Source organism: Malaclemys terrapin, chromosome 19 (genome assembly GCF_027887155.1).
Source record: "Malaclemys terrapin pileata isolate rMalTer1 chromosome 19, rMalTer1.hap1, whole genome shotgun sequence".
Classification (NCBI taxonomy): domain Eukaryota; kingdom Metazoa; phylum Chordata; order Testudines; family Emydidae; genus Malaclemys; species Malaclemys terrapin.
The window spans coordinates 7,781,506-7,802,898 of NC_071523.1; the positions used below are offsets into that span (position 1 = coordinate 7,781,506).

Consider the following 21,393-nt stretch of genomic DNA (forward strand, 5'->3'; position numbering starts at 1 on the left):
CAGGGGGAGGACGACACCCTGACATTAGCCCCACCTCTTCCTTCCCCCCCCCCCCCCAGCACAGCAAGCAGGAGTCTCAGGGAGCAGCTCCAAGGCAAAGGGCAGGAGCAGCACATGGCAGCGGGGGGGGGGGGGGGGGAGGGAGGGACAGCTGAACTGCAGGCAGATGCTGCACAAGGAACTCAGGGGGGCTGCCAGTCCACCCTGGTTCCAAGCCCCTACCAGCTAGCTGCAACAGGCTGCTCTCCCTGCAAGCAGTAGACAAAGCAGGCGGCTGCCAAACGATGCTAGAAGGGAGCATTGCACAACTTTAAACGAGTATGTTCCCTAATTGATCAACAATGAAACAATTTTAACCGGGACGACTTTAAGTGAGGAGTTACTGTACTTAGTTCAGGGATTCTATGTCAACTTGCATTCAGATCATGACTGTAAATGCCTCAACTACCAAAGCAAACTCTTGTTCTCAGGGAAAACTTATTTTCTCAAAATTTTATAACTTATGTATTGGGAATAATGGTTCTTAATTATTCTATAGGAATGAGCACAGAACCTCTGCAAGTAGATTTTACTAGACTCATTTACTGGTGTATTAGAGAAAGAAGGGAGGTGAAGTAATATCTTTTATTGAATCAACTTCTGTTGGTAAAAGAGACAAGCTTTCGAGCTTACACAGAGTTCTTCTTCAGGTCTGGGAAAGCTACTCAGAGTACTGAATTTCTTTCCTTTCCCCCTCTTCCTACCATTTCACAAGATTCTCTGTAGCTGAATGGAGACAAAGCTAGGTGAGTTCATTTTAAGTATTCTAAGGAATATATGTACATGTCTCAAATCAGTGGGAAGCCAAGACACCAACCCTTGTTTTGAGTAGGCCAGATGGCAAGAGGTCTCTGTATATAGCACTTAACCAAATGTTATATGCAATGCTGTGACATCTGTTCATTTCAATGTAGTTATGTCTGAGATTGACTAGTGCAGCGGAATATGGAGGAGGGCCTCTATTTTAAAAATATCTATGGCAATTTTTTCTAAAGTAATTCCTCTCCACACCTAAACAATTGTGCTGTTCATATGAAAATTATTTGTTTCGTGTCAGTACAATAAGAGTTTTGATTAATAAAGTGTAAATCCTCGTGATAAGACACTGTCCAACTGTGGGTACTGAAACTATATCACTGATAACTATGAATGTTTAAGTACAGTAGTCATAAATTATTAGCTACATGTGATTTCCTCTACCCCACCTACTCTTATGCCTGCTAATGCAATGCAAGACATTGCAGATCTGTGCACCCAAAACCTTTTTCTGTAATATAGCTGGATATTACTTTCTGTAAGATGCTCTATTTACTTCTCAGCACACAATAGTAACGCTGACAGCCTGCACATTAAAGGGACAGGCTGGAATTATTAGCAGTACTAATAGTACTGAAGTCTCTCAAGTTTGAGTGAATAGTGACCTGTTGGCTGGTTTCTTTCAGACATAAAAGACCCTTCCTGACAGTCACAGAAAAAGTGGATTGACAATATAAGTCAGTCTCATCAGGTTTATTTATGTGCTATGGGAGCATACTAGTTTCAATACCAGAGCAGACCATCGATCCAGATGGGTTTGTTAACCTTCTTAGGGAAATAAGAGGAAGCAACATCCAAATAACTTGAGCTGGAAAAGGGTGTTTTTTGTTGTTTATTGGGGGGGTGGGGGGGGGAGAAGGGAGAAGGTTAGGAGCACTCCATTCTATAATCGGGGGTGGGGGTGGGGAGGGAAGGGAACAGATTACATGGCCTACTTTTAGAATATGATCAGGACCCAAGTGCAATGAGTGTTGTAACCTTCACTCTTTAAAATGTTTAAGAAGCTTCATTTAAAATTAAAATGCAGAGCCCCCCGGACTGGTGGCCAGGACCCGAGCAGTGTGAATGCCATTGAAAATCAGCTCGCGTGCCCATAGGTTGCCTACCCCTGCGCTAGGGGTTGCCTCCCTTCCACTTTCCTAATTCTGCTACTGTAGTGAATTCAATGCTGCCAACAGGAAATTGAAGCCATTTGTAACCCTCACCAGGGAAAGAGCTCAGCCAGTCAACATCAACAGTATAAATCATGGTCCCTGTAATTAGGTTGATAGGCCATCATCCATGTTCATCCCGAATAACCTGAAAGCGCAAGAGTACCTTTTTCAGCTTCAAGTTAATCTGGTCTGAGGTGGATTAACTTGGTGCATTGAGATAAATGTCATCTCCATCTGACCCAAATGGTCTAGTAATTAAGTAGCAACCTGTTCTCTTTCCTACAAGTTCATTATATGGCAAGTTCTCATTCCAAAAATGTTCATTTTCAAACTGAAATGTGTAATGAACTGCCTATTATACCCTCTGAGCCCTACATAAAACAATTACCATCAAGGCTTTTATCATATATCTGGGGCAAAAATACATGTTACATTGTTCCTATAGCATTGTAACGGTCATAACTGGAGATTAAAATGAGCCAAAATAATTGTTTGTAATTGGTAATCTATCTGAAAAGCAGAAGATTAAGTTACTGTAAACATGCAGGATTCATGTTCAATATTTAACTCATGTTTTAGAGTGCTTTCTTGCATAAGCAACACTAAGATAAATTTTGCCTGCTAACCCAGCTGCTTTTAATATAATGTGTAACAAAATACATTTTCCTACTTGGCCATCAGCTGGCTGCTTTAGAAATATTTCAGTATGTCAGTACGTCAATTGAGAGAGAGTTTCCAATAATTTGGCCTTGGAGTGGTAGTACAAGACTACATAGATACAGGACTGCTGTTTATTAAATGGACTGGCTTGGCCATTATTTCAAATGGGAAAGTCTCAGAAGTAACACAACAGGTGCTATACAACTTAAATGAGAGGTAAAAATAAAATAGACATTAAAGACCTCAAATAAATGCATTTTTATGTTTATTTGTAAAGTTACATCACTTGCAAAGAACGGGGGGGGGGGGGAGAGGGTGAAGTGTCATCTGCACTCAAATCTTTCTTTCTGAGCAGAATGGTGACGCCACCCCGGATGTTTATCTAGATAAGGACTGCAAGGCCTCTGGGGACAAACATACCTCTGAACAATATAATTAAGTACCTTTATACTAAACTGGTTCAGCTTCATTTGCTGGGAAGGAAAAGAAGGAAGTTAAATCCGAGTGATCGAGACAAACTATCAATATAATCCTATTGTAATAAATAGAATTAATATCAAATTTAAATATTCTGATAGATATCACACTGTGCATGTACAAACATTATGTATTTGGAGAAACTGAGGAGCAGAAGTGAAGTGTTTTGGAACACATGCATGTTGCTCGGTCAATTTCCAGGCCTCTAATATTAGTCAAAGATGAGAAACTTAGCCCAGTGTTTCTAAACTATTTTGCAGTTAGTATTCGTGCAGATGAACACCCAACATCTGAAATCCCTTGGAGCATCCAACATATGGAAATAATATGCCTGCAAGTGTTAATGTGTGAGAATTTCTGAATTAAGACCTCCTACACTGAAAAGGTCACTTGAAACAAGCCTTTAGAGGCCCAGCATAGGCAGAAAGGAAGCTGCTACTGTATTTTCCACTCCATGCATCTGATGAAGTGGGTTTTAGCCCATGAAAGCTTATGCCCAAATAAATTTGTTAGTCTCTAAGGTGTCACAAGGACTCCTCAGGGTTTTTGCTCGATTAGTATGTACTGTGGAATACCGTATGCTATTATCATGGTGCCCTGGTAATGCCACGTGATTCACTTTGACAGCTCATCTCTGGTACCCTCATCATTGCTGGAAAAACTATGGGCTACGGCTTAATAGAATAGAGCAGGAAAAAACAGCACATTTTTACATTTTCTGAAATATTTAAACAAAATTAGAAGTGAATAAAAATTAAGATGCTTACATGAGTTACCAACAGTGAATATTTGCATGCTCAGTTTATCAGTGACCAAACAAACAGAAGATGCAATTGTAACAGATATTCCAATCCCATGCAATATCTTTGGGGACCATACTGTATTAAGTTTATGAATGGTTAATGTATCAATGTAGGCCACGGACTGTACAGGTCTGTCTCATCTTACGCGGGGGTTCCGTTCCGCGGTTAGCGCGTAAAGCGAAAACCGCGTATAGCCAAAACCCCATTGAGTTCAATGGCGGGCGAAATCGCCCGCACTACAGGTATAGTATTAAAACCGTTTTTCTCTTTTTTGTTTTTGTTTTTGCCGATCGCGTAAAGTTGAAATCGCGCATGTTAAATGCGACAGACCTGTATGCAACTCCAGGGGGGAGGGTCACCATAGTCCTCCAGGAACCGTTCAGAAGTAAGAAATCGCATGAGCTTCTGTGGCTCAAGTACTACTTTAGGGCAGTGGTTCCCAAACTTTTACAGCCTGTGAACCCTTTTCACTAAAATGTCAAGTCTCGCGAACCCCCTCCTAAAAACGAATATTTCCAGGGATTTTCTCCTTTACCTGAGTATACATTATAACAGCAGTGATCTTGGAAATATAAAATTTGTTTTTATGACATGCTTATTACACACTATTTTTATTTATCATTACTGTATTTTTATTACATTATGAAAACGGCAACACTCTTCCAAGATCTCACTTTCGTAGCTTGTATCACTTTGAATAAACCTGTTATAAGACAAGGCTCATATGTTTCATCAAGGAGTATCAGATGTGAAACAGCATGAAGATATTTAAGAAGCCAACTCAAAGAGTTCCTCCTACACAAGTATTCAGGTCTTGAGCAGTCCAGGCAAACAACGCACATTACAACAAAGCTTAAACTTGTTCTTCATAATAATTTTAAAAACAATACTAGCTGCCTATTTAATTTTAAAAAGCAAAAAATATCCACCTCCCTTTCCATTTCTTATAAGGAGTCTTGAAGTTTAAATCTCCTCAGTGTGATAGATATGCTTGTTTTGATCTGCTTAGCTCTTGGAAGTCCAGGGGCTCCAGGCTGCTGGCCCCGTGCCGGGGTCCCTAGGGACAGGGACATTAGGGAATTTTTCCCCCCGAGAACCCCCTGTAACATTTCGTGAACCCCCCAGTTTGGGAACCACTGCCTTAGGGGTAGTAAGATTAACAAACAATGCCAGTTGTGACTTGAACATCTACAATTCCATCATTATGCAGATACCCACTAGGAAAGAGTCTTTCAGCAGCCACAATCAGATAAGATTTTCAGCTCCTATCAGCCTAGACTAGAATTAAACTAATGACCTGCCCTAAGAATACTTATGCTTTTTAAAGTTTGTTGAATTTCAAGGAAAATCATTCTAAGCTCTCAACTTGTCCATGGGAGTTAAACTTTCAAAGATCATGGCTTTTCCTCAGATACCAAAGGGAAGCATAGTAGTTTAAAGAGTCTGATTTAGGGTTAAATTTTTTACTATAGGAATAAAAACTGAGAAGAGAGTCTTCACAGCCATTAAGATAGTTAGTGCTTTATCATCCATTCACCTCCAAATAAGAGGGGTTTGCTTTCACTACAAATATTGTTTTTAAATATTTAAATATGCTTTGCTATCTCGCTTCCTTTATTTAAGAATGTACAAAAGCTAAGTGACATCTTATTTTACTCCAATTCAACATTTCCCACACACAAGTCTGAGATATCCTAAAGGTCACTGTTTCTGTGACAGCTAATCTTGATGTATAGAGTTCTGATGGACAATAGCTCAGATTGAAATACCAAGACACCTGAGCCCTGTTATACTAGGATGAAAAGCACTACAAAACTTTGTTACAATCTCTTATAACACCTTGCATTCTCCTCACTGCCAGCTCCAGGTATTTTACAAAAGCATTAGTTGTTCCACCTGGGATGATGATATTTAGCTTGACTATATCTGTTTAGCTGGATCTGACAAAGGTTTATCCACATCTTGGTTAAGAGTGCAGTTTCAATAATTCAGTTCCCCTAACTCTCCCTCAATTGAGTGCCCTGCGTTTGAAGTTATCTAAAAGACCCTGCTCACAACAATGCTAGGTGCTGTGTAGCAGAGTTGCTTTAGGATTTCAAAATAAGCGGGTCCCATCACTGTTGTAAAGTGATTGGGCATGGATGCACCAAAATGATTGACAGACAACATTCCTGCATGTGGACTCAATTTTTTGCAAGGAACAGCAAGGGCTTGTCTACACTGGCCCTTTACAGTGCTGCAACTTTCTCACTCAGGGGTGTGAAAAAACACCCTCCTAGCACTGCAAGTGTCAGCGCTGTAAAGTGCCAGTGTAGACAGGGCACTCTGTTCCCAGCGCTGGGAGCTATTCCCCTGGTGGAGGTGGTTTTTCTATAGCCCTGGGAGAAAGTTCCCATTCCAATATGAAATCTAATTGGAGGACCACAAGGGAGGTACCTGAAAAGCAAATTAGCAATAGAGACCGGGCAGGGGAGCAGGATACTACCGTGACACTTTCTGGAGAACAATAAGGGCATAAATCTCTTTCACATGATAAATTACCTCCTCACCAATCTATCATTTTGCAAGATATCCTAAGGAATCACTCAGTTTTCTCATTGCAACTGTGTCTCACTAACAATACAGGAGACTCATGAATAGCCAGTAAAGCCAGACTCCAGGCACCAGCCGAGCAAGCTCGTGCTTGGGGCAGCAGATTCTAAGGGGCGGCATTCCGTCCTTTTCCCCTTTTTCGGGCGCTTCACTGCTCCAGCTGCCCCGCAGGTGTTTTTTGGTTTTGTTTTTGGTTTTGTTTTTTTGCTTGGGGCCGCAAAAAAGCCAGAGCCGGCCCTGGCCGGTAGGCTTCCAGGTTGAGGTAAGGAAATAATAAATGCAAAACAAAACAAAAAATTAATATGATAAGGTATTCTGCCATTTTTAAAATGAAATTAATATTTCCTGCATTTTTACAGCACTCATTTAAAACACTCCATTTATCACAATCTCAATAGATCATTTCAACACTGAATCTTACCAATTCCTCACCACCTGTTTGCTGCAAGGAGCTCTTGGGAAAATAAGGGTACTTTGCACTGAAGTTTGGCTGCTGAGGAGACAATGATTGCAGAAGAGACTTAAAACCATAAATAAGACTACTGAAGTGTAAACAGTTGGGAAATACAAGGAGAGAGACAGTCAAATTCGGTCTTTGAGCCCCCAAATCAAGGTTTAGGATTTCAGCATATTTGTACAGATGCAAGTCAGTCCCAAGGTAACATGTCTATCCTCGTTGTTGTTTTTGCTGCAGCAAATTTTATAAATTCCAGATTAACCTCACAACACTTCATTTACAAACAAAATCCAGTATCCACTAATTGAAGATACAACAGCAGAATTAGGAGCAAGTAATCAAAGTCTCACAACTGGAATATAGCATAGAGATATCTTCCTGTAAAAGACGCTAGCAACATTAGGTTACGTGAGCGGTCCTGACTATTCTCTGGTGGGGAGAACTGCAGTTTGCTTGTTGCTAGAAATTGTAGCTGCAAATAAACATTGCTGATTTTTCAAGTTGCCAACATGGTGAAAGCAAGTTTCACAAGTACAGTATCGCTAATTCTATGGCAGCCAGAAATACTGCAAATCACAGATTCCAGACAAGTTTTCCACATCTCTGCACTAAACATACTGATGAACAGGACAGGTCACCCCTACCAGAAATAAACACATTTAAGACAGTTAAGCTTGCAAAAGCCTCTTGCACTGGAAAATGTTTGTACAGTATGCTCTTTTCCAGTACCAAATACCTATATTGGGGTTCTCAAATTGGGGGTTGGGACCCCTCAGGGGGTTGCGAGGTTATTACATGGAGGGTCACGAGGTTATTACATGGGGGGTTGCGAGGTGTCAGTCTCCACCCCAAACCCCGCTTTGCCTCCAGCATTTATAATGGTGTTACAAATTTAAAAACAATTTTTTAATATCTTTAAGGGGGGGGTTGCACACAGAGGATTGCTATGCGAAAGGAGTCACCAGTACAAAAGTTTGAGAACCACTGACCTAAATTAACCCCATTATGCTGTTCCATGTACACACTGACTAAAGCCAAAACTGCTCATCAATAAATGTCATCTGTTGAGAGGAACAAGTGTGTGCAGTGCATGTGCAAGAATTATGCATTTTTATTACTAAAGTTATCAAGAATACCCAGATGCTAGTGTGATATTAACTGAGTTCAACTAAAGTTCCAACCGTAAGGAAGACAAATGCAACACTGCAAGGGTTACAATCTGGGATTATTTTTGTTTTAATGCACAGATAGACAAGGAGAACAGTGACTGAGAAAATCACCTCACTCCCTTCCTTGTCTTTAGAATAACACACACTTACAAGAGTCCTATGCTTTGAGTCATGTGTCCAAAACCCATATAAAAACCAGAATCCAGTGAGCAGGAAATCCGCACAAGCATGGCACAGGGAATAAATCCTATCCAATCTGCTAAAGCTGCTCGTCAGTTTGGGGCAATGGGAGAGAGAGTAACACAATAAATGCTTCATGCATTTCTTGGAAATAAAGCTGACTTGTGCATTTGAAACCAGAACTGAAAAGGTGAATCTCTCTACAGCAGTTACACCAATGTACAGCTAATTCTGCACTTATTTCATAGCAGCAGGAGTAATATAGCCTTACCCTTAAAATATCTTGTGGTGATCTTGGAATCTCAGGGAAATAATCTTGTATGTGTTGACTAAATAAAAGGTGGAAGAGGCTATATCAAGTTTCAACAACTACATGGAATTTATTAACTAAAAAGTTCCCACAATACGCTGTACAAAAGGGATAAACTAATTCAGCACCAAGAAAGAGGAAAGAGAAGCAGAGGAGTTTATGGAGCAGAATTTTTTCATCTGCATATTAAGATACTACCATTGGGAGTTTGTTACATTTCAGTACCAATTAGGGAGACAACTAGCTTATTTCAGCCACAAAACATGCCTCTTTAAAAGGACAAATCCCAAGCAGCATCCCTGAAAACGGGATTTAACTTCCAGTGTCCCTTTAATAAGAACTCAACAGTCACTGACAACTGGCAGCTGTTGCACTGTGGATAAGAATACAGATTAGCAGAAAGGATGTTTTACTGTGTATTATAATACTTATGCTTAGCTGCTTTTCATTTAAGAATCTCACCTTCTTTTATAAGAAGTGCTTTTAAGTATTAACCCCATTCTACAAATGAGGAAACAGACAGAAGTTAAGTGACTTACCCATTATCACACAGATGCAGCAGCAGCAGCGCCAAGAATAAAGCCCAGGTTGCCTGACTCCTCCAGGATACTGTCAACTGGCCAATACTTCTTCTCCCTCCACCCAAATAAAAAAAATTAAGAGGTTCTGCGTACATGAGTAGCTCTTTGTGATTGCATTTGTGCCAGCAGTTAGTTTTTGAAACCAACAAAGTATGCCAACAACGGCTCAATATCATGTACAGATATGATTCATTGGAATTGCACTACGTTGCCAATCAGTAAAAATACTAAGCACTGACAATTTGATTTCCCAAGCTTTGGCATCTATAGTTGAGAACAGAATTGAGCAGGTGATTTAACACCTGTTATGGAGAAGACAATTATTTCCTCTCTTTAAAAAAAAAAAAGAAACAGTAGACCTTGAATATTTTTAAGGAGTATTTTAACAATTATGCCCCATTTGTAATAGCTGCACACCTGTTTTGAGTTTAACATAAGCCTGCGTGGGATGAAGTTGTCTTGGATCCAACTTCTCTGTTTAATGATACTTTAAATGTGAGAAACAGTGTTAACCTTCAGTTATGAATATAAACTATGTACATTAAAAACTCTAATGAAAACTATTCTATGCTAACGCAACAAACAACATATAACTTGCATTTTACAAAATACTGGGGCTAGCTGCATCCCAAGGTATGTTTGATAGTTTACAATTACTCTGCATGTTGAACTCCTATTTGAGAGAAAATTTAAATTGAGGAGCCACAAAATTATTTATCTTGTCTGTGTAACATCCAAAGAGAAAAAATTAAATTACATTTTTCAGACTGTCCATAATGCCAAGCTTTACTTTGTTATAATTTTAATACATATCCAAAGCAACTCCACTGACGTTCCATCAGATTAAAGACTAACTAAATTTGGAATCACATTACGAACAGTAATGATGCAAACTGTGTTTCAGATCCCATGTATTTGGCCCCTTTATTAAGACAATATACCTTGGAAATTTCCAGGATGATAGAAGCCATGGCTGGAAGGACTGGGTGCATTTGGAGAGAACTCTAATCCACAAAAAAGTACTGGGTTTCATCAATCTAACCAGAAGTCTGATCCAAACCCAAATGCTTATTTTCAAGTTCTAGATCATAAAACTTTAAATAGAAACATCCATCCTAACAGATGCAACTAATTTTCCTTCACTAGATTGTGAACCCTTTTCCAAGCAGTAATCGCTGGTGCGCGTTGGATACGTGAACTCCAGCAGGATGTTTCAGATTTAGAGTTCTGTGTCCAGTCATTGTCAGTCACATGGTTATGAATTATGCAGGGATGGAAGTGCCCAAACAAAAAGACTCAAGACATGCATCATCTGTGATTCAACTTCACACAGTAACAATTCAACTAGATTGGAGTTCTCTGGTCACTAACAAGCAGGACACATCATTAATGGGCACAGAGCACCATTCTTTCTGGCCTCTCTATGTTCTTGTTATTGAAGTAGACCCAGGGGCAGGATTGATGTAATGTTTTGTATACGGATCAACAACTCAATGAATACATACAAGGCAAATAGAGAGACTTAAACACATTTTCAATATTGCAGCCAGATATGAGAGTAGTTTTATTTAAAATTATTTTAACCAGATGCCATATTAATGTCATGATTGTGAAAACACTTACAAATTGGAGAATCTTGCTACTGAAGACTTCACTCTCCATGGCAGAAAACAGCATACCTAGTCCTCCAACACAACATTCCAGAAGATTCTATCTGCTTGCACACCAATTCTGAACATGTGCATGCGTAAACAAGCTGAAAATCTGATAAACCGCTGGATTTCTAGACACTGGCATTTGATGACAGAGCCAGGTGCAACAAGAAAACCTGTATAAAGTTCAGTCTGAAAAGCAACCAAAGCATTATCCCTCCCTTCATTTTGGGAAGAAACCCCACACTCCTTCCTATAGCACTTCTCCAGAGCTGACATGAATACGGATTTCTGGGTCACTAGACAATCACTTTCACTCATGGATCCCAAACAAGGCAGTAGAGTTCAGATATATTGTGAAACTGTCATGTGCTCATCTGACATGCCACCATACATTATAATAATCTTACATTGTTCTGCTCGTCAAAACTGAGGTTAAAAAGAAGAGTTTTTCCTTAAACTTCACAAGTCAAAAATAAAGAGGCTTCCATACAAATTGTGAGAGACACAGAAGAGGATGAGACTTAACTGATGCTAAAATCTTAATATGATCCTTTTCTCCCGCTCGTATCAGAGCATTTGTTTGGGGGAAGAACCAAGTAAGTTTGAGAACTGACTGTTACAAGCATAGCCTTGGGATATGCGGATTCTTTGCCCTCCTTACTGAGCCAAATCCCAGTTGAAGCCGGCTGATCTGTTTGTTACCACAAACTAAGTTCACAGGCCGGTGTTAGATAACCTTTCACTAAGCAAAGGAGGCATGTCTGGGGGGAACACTTTAATGGAATTCCAAGCTGCAAAATGGCTTCAGTTAATGGCCCCAATTTTAGCACACTTAATTTAGTTTAACATTTTAACCCAATAACAAACATCTCCAATTCTTGTATTAATAGAAAAAATTGGTTTCTCCACCCCTTTGAATTTAGTGTCATCTAGACACACAAACACACACACACACACACGCTTTAAAAACAGAACCCTGAGACGATTTCAGCAAGCAGTCAACAGGACACAAAAAAAAAAAAAAAAAAAAATGCAGGAAGCCAATGCTAAATCCTGGCAGAGTATCACCACAAAAATCTGAACCACAAAAATGCAGCTGCTGAGCTCTGCACCAGTCCCATTCTTTCCTTAGCTACAGACAGCGAAGCACTTGAAATGCATTACTATACAGCAATTTAAACCTATGATTACACATAATGAATAGCTAGAAATAGATTGTTCCTGGGTTTGTTTTCGCTTGACTCCTAAATTGCACACGTCTTCAGAAACAATTTGGGTTTAAGATTTTTAAGAGAGCTTGTTTTTGCTCTATCAAGTGTACTTCAGAATCTGGTTTTTCAGCCTTTGGAAGACCTGCGCTTACTTTCGCATGGACTCACAAAATAGGTGGATTAAAAGCTATAAGCTAAAGGGCAAGCACTGCAATATTCTCCATGGATGCAGCCATCCTTTGAAAGGCATGGAAGTCTCCCTCAACCACCCTAACCAGAATATAAGGGGGGTTCCTTCCATTCCAGAGCCCTAGAAGTACACCCCGCCTTAGCCTCATGGGGTGACAGGGAAAGCACAGCTCTGAAAAGCTTAGAGCACCTCATTAACAGGGAAAATGGAAGCCAGGCACCAGTGTGGAGCCCGGCTAGAACTTTCCTTGTCCACTTCCTGGGCTTCATGGAGAGGGAAGATGAACCCCTTCTATGGAACAGTATCCCAAGCTGCCACACCTCACGCAGCCAGCTGTGTTGAAGGGAGGTACCCCCCCTTTCATCTCCCAGAGGCAGAACTACCCCACGATAGAACAAGGACTCCAAAGAACACCTCCATAATCCCAGACCACAATGGCCAAGCATATGCTCCATAATTCATCAATTTACTTTTCTTTTTTGTACCTGACAGCTGCAGGGACCCACTTGATAGCAACAAAGAGTGGAGAACTCTGGAACCCCTATCACCTCCTACCCCTTTATGGGACAGACACCCCGGGGAAGGGACAGTTATCGCAGTTGTAGATCTAGCTTACACTTGAACAATAATTTTAAAAGAACCAATAGTAACAGATAAAGGGGTAGTTGGGGACAATAAACTGCAAACCCAAGCATGACTTTTTCAAGGGGGCAATCGTTAAAGGGGCAGAGAAGTTGTAATGGAATAGGGAATTTTAAGTAGTGTGATTCAGAATTAAGAGGTTGACACTGTTAGCCTATGTAACCATATAGTATTATTAATGTCACCCTTGTAATAAACTAAGTCAAATTTGAGGGAGGACAATCAAATTTAAACAAGACACAGGAGAAAACTCTTCAGGGCACGGGACCCAACCCTGACTGGGTCTTGGTGGCCCTACTGCAATGTAACTAAGGAAGGACTGAAGGGGAACAGTACCTTGCCTTCTTCCCAAAAGCATGAGCGCCCTCACTCCTTGGCCAATTACTCTAGTTTCTACTTGTATTAGAATCCAGAATCTGAAAGATTTGATACAGATTTTTCCAAAAATCAAATTAATCACAAACACGGGACAAAGATGCAACATCAACATTAAGGATAGCACAGGAGCACAATTCAGAGACAAATACATTTCTTACACCCAGACTACAAAAAGTCTAAATCAGTGGTTTTCAACCCACAGACCCTTGAGGGTCCATTTAAATTTGTTTAGGGGTCCGCAAATGAAAAAAGGCTGAAAAATCGCTGGTCTAAGTAACGAAAGACAGGAGTCAAAAAACCTGCTTCTCTAATTTCTAGTAATAATCATTAATGATATATTCTATAGCACAGCTGTTGTTTTTAGCATTAAACAGATAATTTTCTCACCTCCTCAAGCAAAAATTATCCCTTGCTGCTAACAGTTAGAATTCCTTTCACACTAACATTCAATTTCACAAGCATGAGCATTTACTTCAACAACGGTGGGAGAAATATCCCACTGGTAATGAAATCTCTACTAAGCACTTTTACTGAAAAGCCAACTGGCCCTTTTAAACTGTAAAGAGGAGAGCAGAAATATGCTGGAATTACGAATTAGAGGGCAGTACATTAATTTACAGGTAGAAAGCATTACTAGCTCTGTAACAAACTGGAACATGGAGGGGAGAAAAATCTAGTACCCTGAAGAAATTCTTCTGTTCACCTCAGAAGCCATGTTATAATACATGGGGACCCAATAAAAAAACATTTGCATCATATTACCATTGATTTAAGTTAAAGTTTACTTACACATTCCTACAGAGTTTGTCCTAAGCACAATTTTATTAAGTTCCTTTAGATCTGTTTTTTTGTTTTGTTTTTGTTTTTTTGTTGTTGTTTTTTAAGTTCGTTCTGACATGCTTAGCCTTTGACAATGGAAAACTCTGTCCGGCTGCAGCAACTTTGAGATAATCTCTTGTTCTTCAACTGGACTTTATTAATCTTCAAAATGAAAAGACCATCCTGAGAAAAAACAACTATTTCCAGCTCAACTGTTAAGTTTCTTTCCACTGCTGCAAGAAAAAAAAAAACCTCAACATCTGGTAGATTCTAAATATCTGAACCAATTTAAAACAATTTTAAACCCATAAAATATAAATCCATCCAAGTGTTCAAACTAAAGCTCTGGACAAACTGATCAGCAGGTTTCTTGCAGAGATTTTTTTTTTTTTTTTTATAAGCTATTCAGACAGAAGAATATGGAATGACTGCAGGAGGGTTTTCACAAACTCAGCAGACTTTTGTTGGCCACACACAGGAATATTTGGACAGTCACAATACACAACAATGCACCCAGATCTTAATGGGAGATCTCCACACACACACACCTCAGAGCCTAAAAAGGTGGGAAGCTGAACTGTTACCTACCTCAATATAAAAAATCTCAACGTGTGCATTTTTGCCTTTTTGTACCGTATTAGAAACCAAATTCCATGCAGTGCACATTTTGGTATCTTTCATAAACTGTTGTTGAAGATTTTTTTCTTCTCACGTCTCTTAAGGACACATGCATGAACAAAGTTTTATTTCTAACTTTTAGAAGTAACATTTAAGATAACACCTACTGAAAGACTGGAAAAGTGATTCTCTGGTTTACTTACTTTGTATACAATCAATCTAAGTTACCCTAGGGTTAGTTTCTCCTGCTTGCATATAGGTCTTTCAAATAGCAACAGAAAATGAGTTAAAAATAGTGAAGTGTTATCAGATGTCAAAAATTGACCAAAGGACTTGTGAGCAGATCTAGAATCAGAAGCTATTTTAAATGATTATCCAGAAATTAATAATTCAGAGTGATAAAGAGAAACAGAAAAAGGTTTAATGAAGCAGCTGTTTTCATGTATCCTTGAATAAAATAGTAGCGGGGGGGAAAAGAATTAGTTCTACACAGCCTATTTCTTAGTCAGCTGATTCCTCATGGGAACTTTTGCTCATTTCTGCTCCAGATTTTACTCACATTTGTGATTTTAAAACAATCACAACATTCTATTGACCATAAAATATTAGCTAAAGGTTATATATGTTTCAACGTTATCTCACAATAAGCTGCTGCTGCACTTCCAAGAAAATCTAGACTTTCGTGGGTGGAAAAAAGGCGTGGGGAATTAACTAGTCTGTTTTTAGAGGGAAGCCATTTGTAATTTCAAAATTTGCTTGTGGAACCTCATCTGATAAAGAATCTTTGACAACCTTCAGATTTTTTTAGACAGTTTTACCTCCTCTTTACCAAAAGCTGCTCTCAATCCAACTGCTGTGTTTTTCAGCTTGTGACTATGGCATGATTTTCATATTTGTGCAGAAGGAAGTTTGAATTTAAAAAAAAAAATTAATGCTAATAGGAAAAAAAATCATGTTCAAAATTAAACAGGCTACACATGAACTACAAGATGTTGACATTCAAGAGGAAATTGTGCTAGCCACACCTTGCCATCCAGTCATGGAGCTTATTGCAAATAGTCAACTATTTCAACAGGGGACAATATTTTTGTCACCAAGACTCAGAAGCCTTGTGTGAATTGTTGCTTGGTACAGAGACTGTATAATCATTGTATAACAAACAAAACATGACTACTAGCAATGGTATTTGCACAACTCAGTAATGTAGTCATCTGTCACTCATCTTGGTATCAGTGTGTTTTCCTATAAGATGTATACTTAAGGGCTAATACTTTTTACAATTGCTACTTTGAAATGTGTATTTGTTATCAGTAGGGTTAATTTTACTTGTTTTGTGGTAAAAAAAAAAAAAAAGGGAAGATCACCAGAAAATATGCTTTACAAGCTTAAATCTCTGGTATGCCCACACATTGAATACCGGGTGAAATGCTGGTCACCCCATCTCAAAAAAGATTTATTAGAACTAGAAAAGGGTAACTTTTGCAGAGAAGGGTAACTAAAATTATTAGGGATATGGAACAGCTTCCATCTGAGGAGGAATTTAAAAGACTGGGATTGTTCATCTTAGAAAATGGGAGGATATGGTAGAGGACTATAAAATCATGAATGGCGTAGAGAAAGTGAACTGGGAAGTGTTATTTACCCCTTCACAGAACACAAGAAGCAGGGGTCACCCAGTGAAATGAATAGGCAGCAGGTTTAAAAACAAACATAAGGAAGTACTTCTTCACACAACACACAGTTAACATGTGGAATCATTGCCAGGAGATGCTGAGAAGTTCAAAACTATAACAAGATTCAAAAAAGAATTAGAGTAACTCATGGAAGATATGCCCAGCAATGGCTATTAGCCAAGATTCATGTTATTGGTAAGATATTTAAGTTTTGGTCCATGGGACAACTCCATGCTTTCAGATGCTGGGAGTGGACAACAGAGGATGAATCACTCAATGATTGCCCTGTTCTGTTAATTTCTTTTAAAGCATCTGACATTGGCCACTGTCCGAAGACAGGATACCGGACCAGAGGGACCATTGGTCTGACCATTCTCATGTTCTTATGGCTAAGCTCGCCCCTGGAATATTAGCATTTTATGACAAATCCCCCAGTGCATTATTAGCTCCCCAAGTTAAAAAGAGCATGGACCAAAACTTAAATATCTTACCAATAACATGAATAGTAAGTCACTTCAAAATAGATTTTCCAAAGTTCTCCATACTGGAAAGGCGAATATGCTATAAGATACTGCACAATTGTGCCCAGCCTGATTAGGTGGTCACACCCACCAGAGTATAAGTATACTGCTTTGGATAAAAATGTATTAACACACTGAATCCTATTTCCAGAATCACATTCTGCATGGGAGAGCGGTATCTTACAGCAAGTAAGACAACAAGTCCCTTCAAAAAGGCTTAGAACCAACCATTGCCATTGGTGCAAGACATCCCTTGTCAAGATATCTACCATCTTGACCTAAGAGGAAAGCATCTAAGAGCACTGTAACACATCTGGTAACTATAATATTAGTTCTCTTCCTCCAAGGAAGCTGAAGTTTGCTAACAGTAGTTTAGAGCACCCATGTAACGATTCTCCATCTTGCCACCTCAAGATAGTAGCCTTGTCAAAAGAGAGATTCATTTGCTAAGAGAAAAAGTATTGCACACAGGTCTGTTTTCCAAGTTAACAGTAAGCGAGCTAGCCAGATTCCTCTTACATCTTTGCAGAGCAAGACCTAGAGGCACAGAGACTTATGCACATGTTTAACTCTTTGCTGACAAATGTTTTTCCAAAAGTGATAGAAACAAAACCCACTGACTTCTTTATTTGGAGACCACTGTGCTAGGAGTAATTCAGTCATCAGGGGGCACTATCAGGTACTTTAAACCCAAAATGTGATTTTACAAACACACACCCACACACACACCAGAAGTGTTGGCAACAACAGCTAGCTCAGTCGGCAGAGCATCAGGCTCTTAATTTGAGGGGCCAAGATTCTAACCCGTCTGGGCAGTCAGCTTTTTATTAAAAATAGTCCTGCCTTGAGTGCAGGAGACTGGACCAAATGACCTCTTGAGGTCCCTTCCTGTCCTACACTTCTATGATTTTAAGTGTTTTTTTTTGTTTTTGTTTTTAAATGAAGAGAGATAGTAGTTTGGGAAGTAAGAAGTCCCTATGGTGTTTGCAATGCAAGCATTTCCATACTGTAGTAGTGCATGAAAAAGTAAAACTGAAATCTATTATTACTGCTAGAGCTGAGTGAAAGAGTAAACAGCATAAATATTTTCTAAATCACACAAAATTGGCTTGATGTCTCACAAGAAAAAGACAAACACCACCAAAGAGCAGGTCACATAAAATCTAAGTTTGACTAGTGCAGGGCATAAAAGGACAAGGAAGGGGGGCAGGAAAGGCAAACAAGAACTGTAATAATCAGTTACTTAGTATTGAAAGAGACATTAAAAATGCAAGTTTGAAATTTTATTTTACTTTCAGCCTGATTGTTGCCTTTTTAAGCTTTTTCATTCTGAGATGTTACAAAAAAAGCCTTTCCAAGGGGACTCAGGATGGTAACACTTAGCACTTATCTACACAATTTTTGTACTGCTTTAAGTTCCTCAGTTTAGAAACAGATCTAGTTAAAGCAGTAAGACCCACTAGTGTGGATGCAGTTGTACTGGTATAAAGGTGATTAGATCACAAGCAGCTACATTGGCATAAGCACTTTTATACAAGTATAACTGCATCCACACTTTAACTTCACCAATTTCTAAACACAAAGTTAAAGCAGTGCAAAACTGTGCGCAGACTATACCTTGGCCTTTTCCTCCAGAAGAAATCACCATTCATCTATTTAAAAAAAAAGAAAAGTAGCACTAGACACTGATGACACAACCCACACCCTAGGGATAACTTTCTTAAATGAAACGTGGCTGAATACATATTCTCCCAAGTGTCACCATCCATCTTCTTAGTACAGAGAATGAAAACAAAACAAGCCCATGGCATAATGTGACTACTATTGCACACAAAAAAATACAGCCCAACTTCCCTTTAATCAAATCAAATTTTGACATCAACTCCTGTCACAGCACTAAGCTTCCATTGACATTTCTAAAGGCCTATTACCCCGGTTTAAAAATATGTTATCAAACAGGAGGGTAGTTTCATAGTGTACAGACATCCACATCACATAACCAGTATAACTGGTACAATTTATTGGGAGTTGAGAATTGAATAGATAAGACTGGGTTACTCAGATATGAGCTCTTAAGGGAAAAAAAAGTTGCCTTGCCAAATGAGAGATGGCCCTGGAATAAAAGCCATCAACTACTTTTCAGCATTGCATTTGAGTTCCCACCCCACAGTAGTCATACTACTGAAAGCCACTAATAGAAACCAGTTGGAACTGGGATTTCCCAGATTATTTTATTTTCATGGTTCACACAGCTAGATGCAAGGAAATATCAGGAGTGGAAGGGTATTTTTAAAAGTAGTCAAAGAAAGATCGCATCTGTCACATCTACAAGTGATTTTCTTGTGTTGTTTCCAATTTAAGCCAACAAATTTAAAATAGAGGAAAATATATCATTTTAGCCATTTTCCAGCTTCAATAGTCTATTCAACATGACACATAGGGACAAACTAGAGCAACCCCAAAAGATACATTCATGTATCATACACCTTCCAAATGTAAACTTTTTTTTAGACAAGTAATTTGCAAGGACATAACCATAAATGTGACAAACTAACAGCTTATAAGGAACACAATGTTCTCATCCATGCAGAGCATTGCAATCAGAATGTGCTGTATGCCACATGGCCCTGGCTGTCTCACAAAACGGTTGTCTGAATTTGCCCTCCTACAAAACCAAACTGCCAGAAAGACCCCATTTAAGCCAAAAAAGCAACAGAATTTAGCAGCAGTTGCCCAGGTCTGTCCTTCAGGATGCCCTGGGCACTCACTGCATATAGAAATCTGTCTCCAGGATCCCAGCTACCGACTTTTACTGGCCTCCCACCCTCAGTGCACATAGACTTGTATCTGTGTGTCTATTGTATTTAGACATGTTTAATTTTGCATAAAAATCTCCCAAGGCTTAAAAATTTAAGATGAATGTAAATTTTTCAAGCTGTATGTGTTTGGTGGGTTTTCTTTAAACATTTCAATGAAACAGCTTTTGTTTGGCTGCAAACCTTTCCCTGCAGTGTTTGCAGCCCAAGTCTTGCAGCACTGAGCTCATTCACAAGAGCCAGAAAGTGAAATTGGCTATGAAAGTGATTAACCGGTTCTCATCTCCCAAGCTAAATTTAGGGCTAATTAGGTAAACCAACAGGAATAGTAGATCGCTTCCCTCTCCGAGGACGGTTTTTTGTTTGTTTGTTTTTAAATCTATTACGCTTACAATGCTCCTTTTGAGACAGAGATGTACAGAAAGCTTGAAAGTGGGCCTTCAACCTCCAAAGGGCCTCCAGATTTTCCCACCCTCCCCCAGGAAAGTCAACCAGGTTGGTGGGAGGGACAAATTCTCTCGAGGAGGGTCCCCCAAGTCTTCCAAATCTATCGGCCAACTCTCCGTAGACAGGAACTCGGGGGGAAGGGAAGCCACGTTCCCGCATGGGTCTGAGATTCCTCAACCTAGCTCCCCCTTCCTCACCCTGGGACGGCTGCCCTGAGGGGTCCCCCAAGCCTTCTCCTTCCATCAACTCCCCCATGGACGGGGGGAGCCCCCCATTTCCCGCCCCCATCTCAGGCCTCTCCCCCGCCCCCCGACTCCCCTCCGCACTCACTTTCTCTTGTACTCGTCCCTCTCCCGCTTGACTTTGGCCAGCACGTTGTAGAGGGCCCGGATCTCGGGGGTGATGGTGTCGATCTGCACCCCAACGCCGTCCGGGTGGACCCAGGAGACGCCGGGCCCCTGCAGGGTCTCCAGGCCGCCGCCGCCGGTGCGGCGCACCTGGGTGTAGCTCCAGATGGTGCCGGGCAGGCGGCCGTAGTGCTGCGGCGGGGAGGCGGCGGCGGCGGGGCCGGGCGGCAGGGCGCCGTGCCCGGGAGCCGGGGGGCCCGGGTCCGTCTGCACGGCCTGGTCCCGGGAGAAGGTCTTGTAGCGGAAGCGGCGGTCGCGCTCGCTCTGCTGCGCCTGCAGCTGCTTCTCCAGCAGCCGGTTGCGCCGCTCCAGCTCGTGCACCTTGGCCAGGAAGCAGCGGAACCGCACGTTCAGCCCCTTCAGCAGGTGGATGTTGGAGCCCAGGTCGTTCCGCAGCGCCGCGGTCACCGGCGGGGAGGCCGCCGCGGGGCTGCCGGGGCCCAAGGCGCCGGGGGCCGGGCCGGCGGCGAAGGCTCGCGCCATCTCGCCGAAGAGGAGCGAGTTCATCATCCTCCCGGCCGGGCGCGCTCGCAGCCGCGAGGGGGGCGGGGGAGAGACGGGGGGCGGGTATTTACCCGGCTCGCGGGGGGGGGGAGGCCACCGGAAGTGGCGGTTGGACGCGGGAGGGGGGAGGGAGGCTATGGCTGAGGTAAAAGCCGCCCCGGGTCGAGTCCCTCCCGCAGTCCGGCTGCCTCCAAGCGAGGGGGGCGCCCGGCCTCGGCTACTCGCTCCTGCGCCAGCCGCCACTGCCGCATCGAGCGCCGCGGCCCGGCCACTG

The 21,393-nt window shown here is 41.0% G+C and overlaps 1 protein-coding gene across 1 annotated transcript in view; it reads right to left on the minus strand.

Moving 5' to 3' along the window:
* IFFO2 (intermediate filament family orphan 2) overlaps nt 1-21,163 on the minus strand; it is a 51,900-nt gene extending 30,737 nt beyond the window's left edge. The window contains exon 1 of the mRNA XM_054009536.1: nt 20,539-21,163. Coding sequence (XP_053865511.1) covers nt 20,539-21,125 — 587 coding nt within the window. The 5' untranslated portion in view covers nt 21,126-21,163. The remainder of the gene's footprint in view (nt 1-20,538) is intronic.
* Nucleotides 21,164-21,393: the final 230 nt, after the last annotated feature.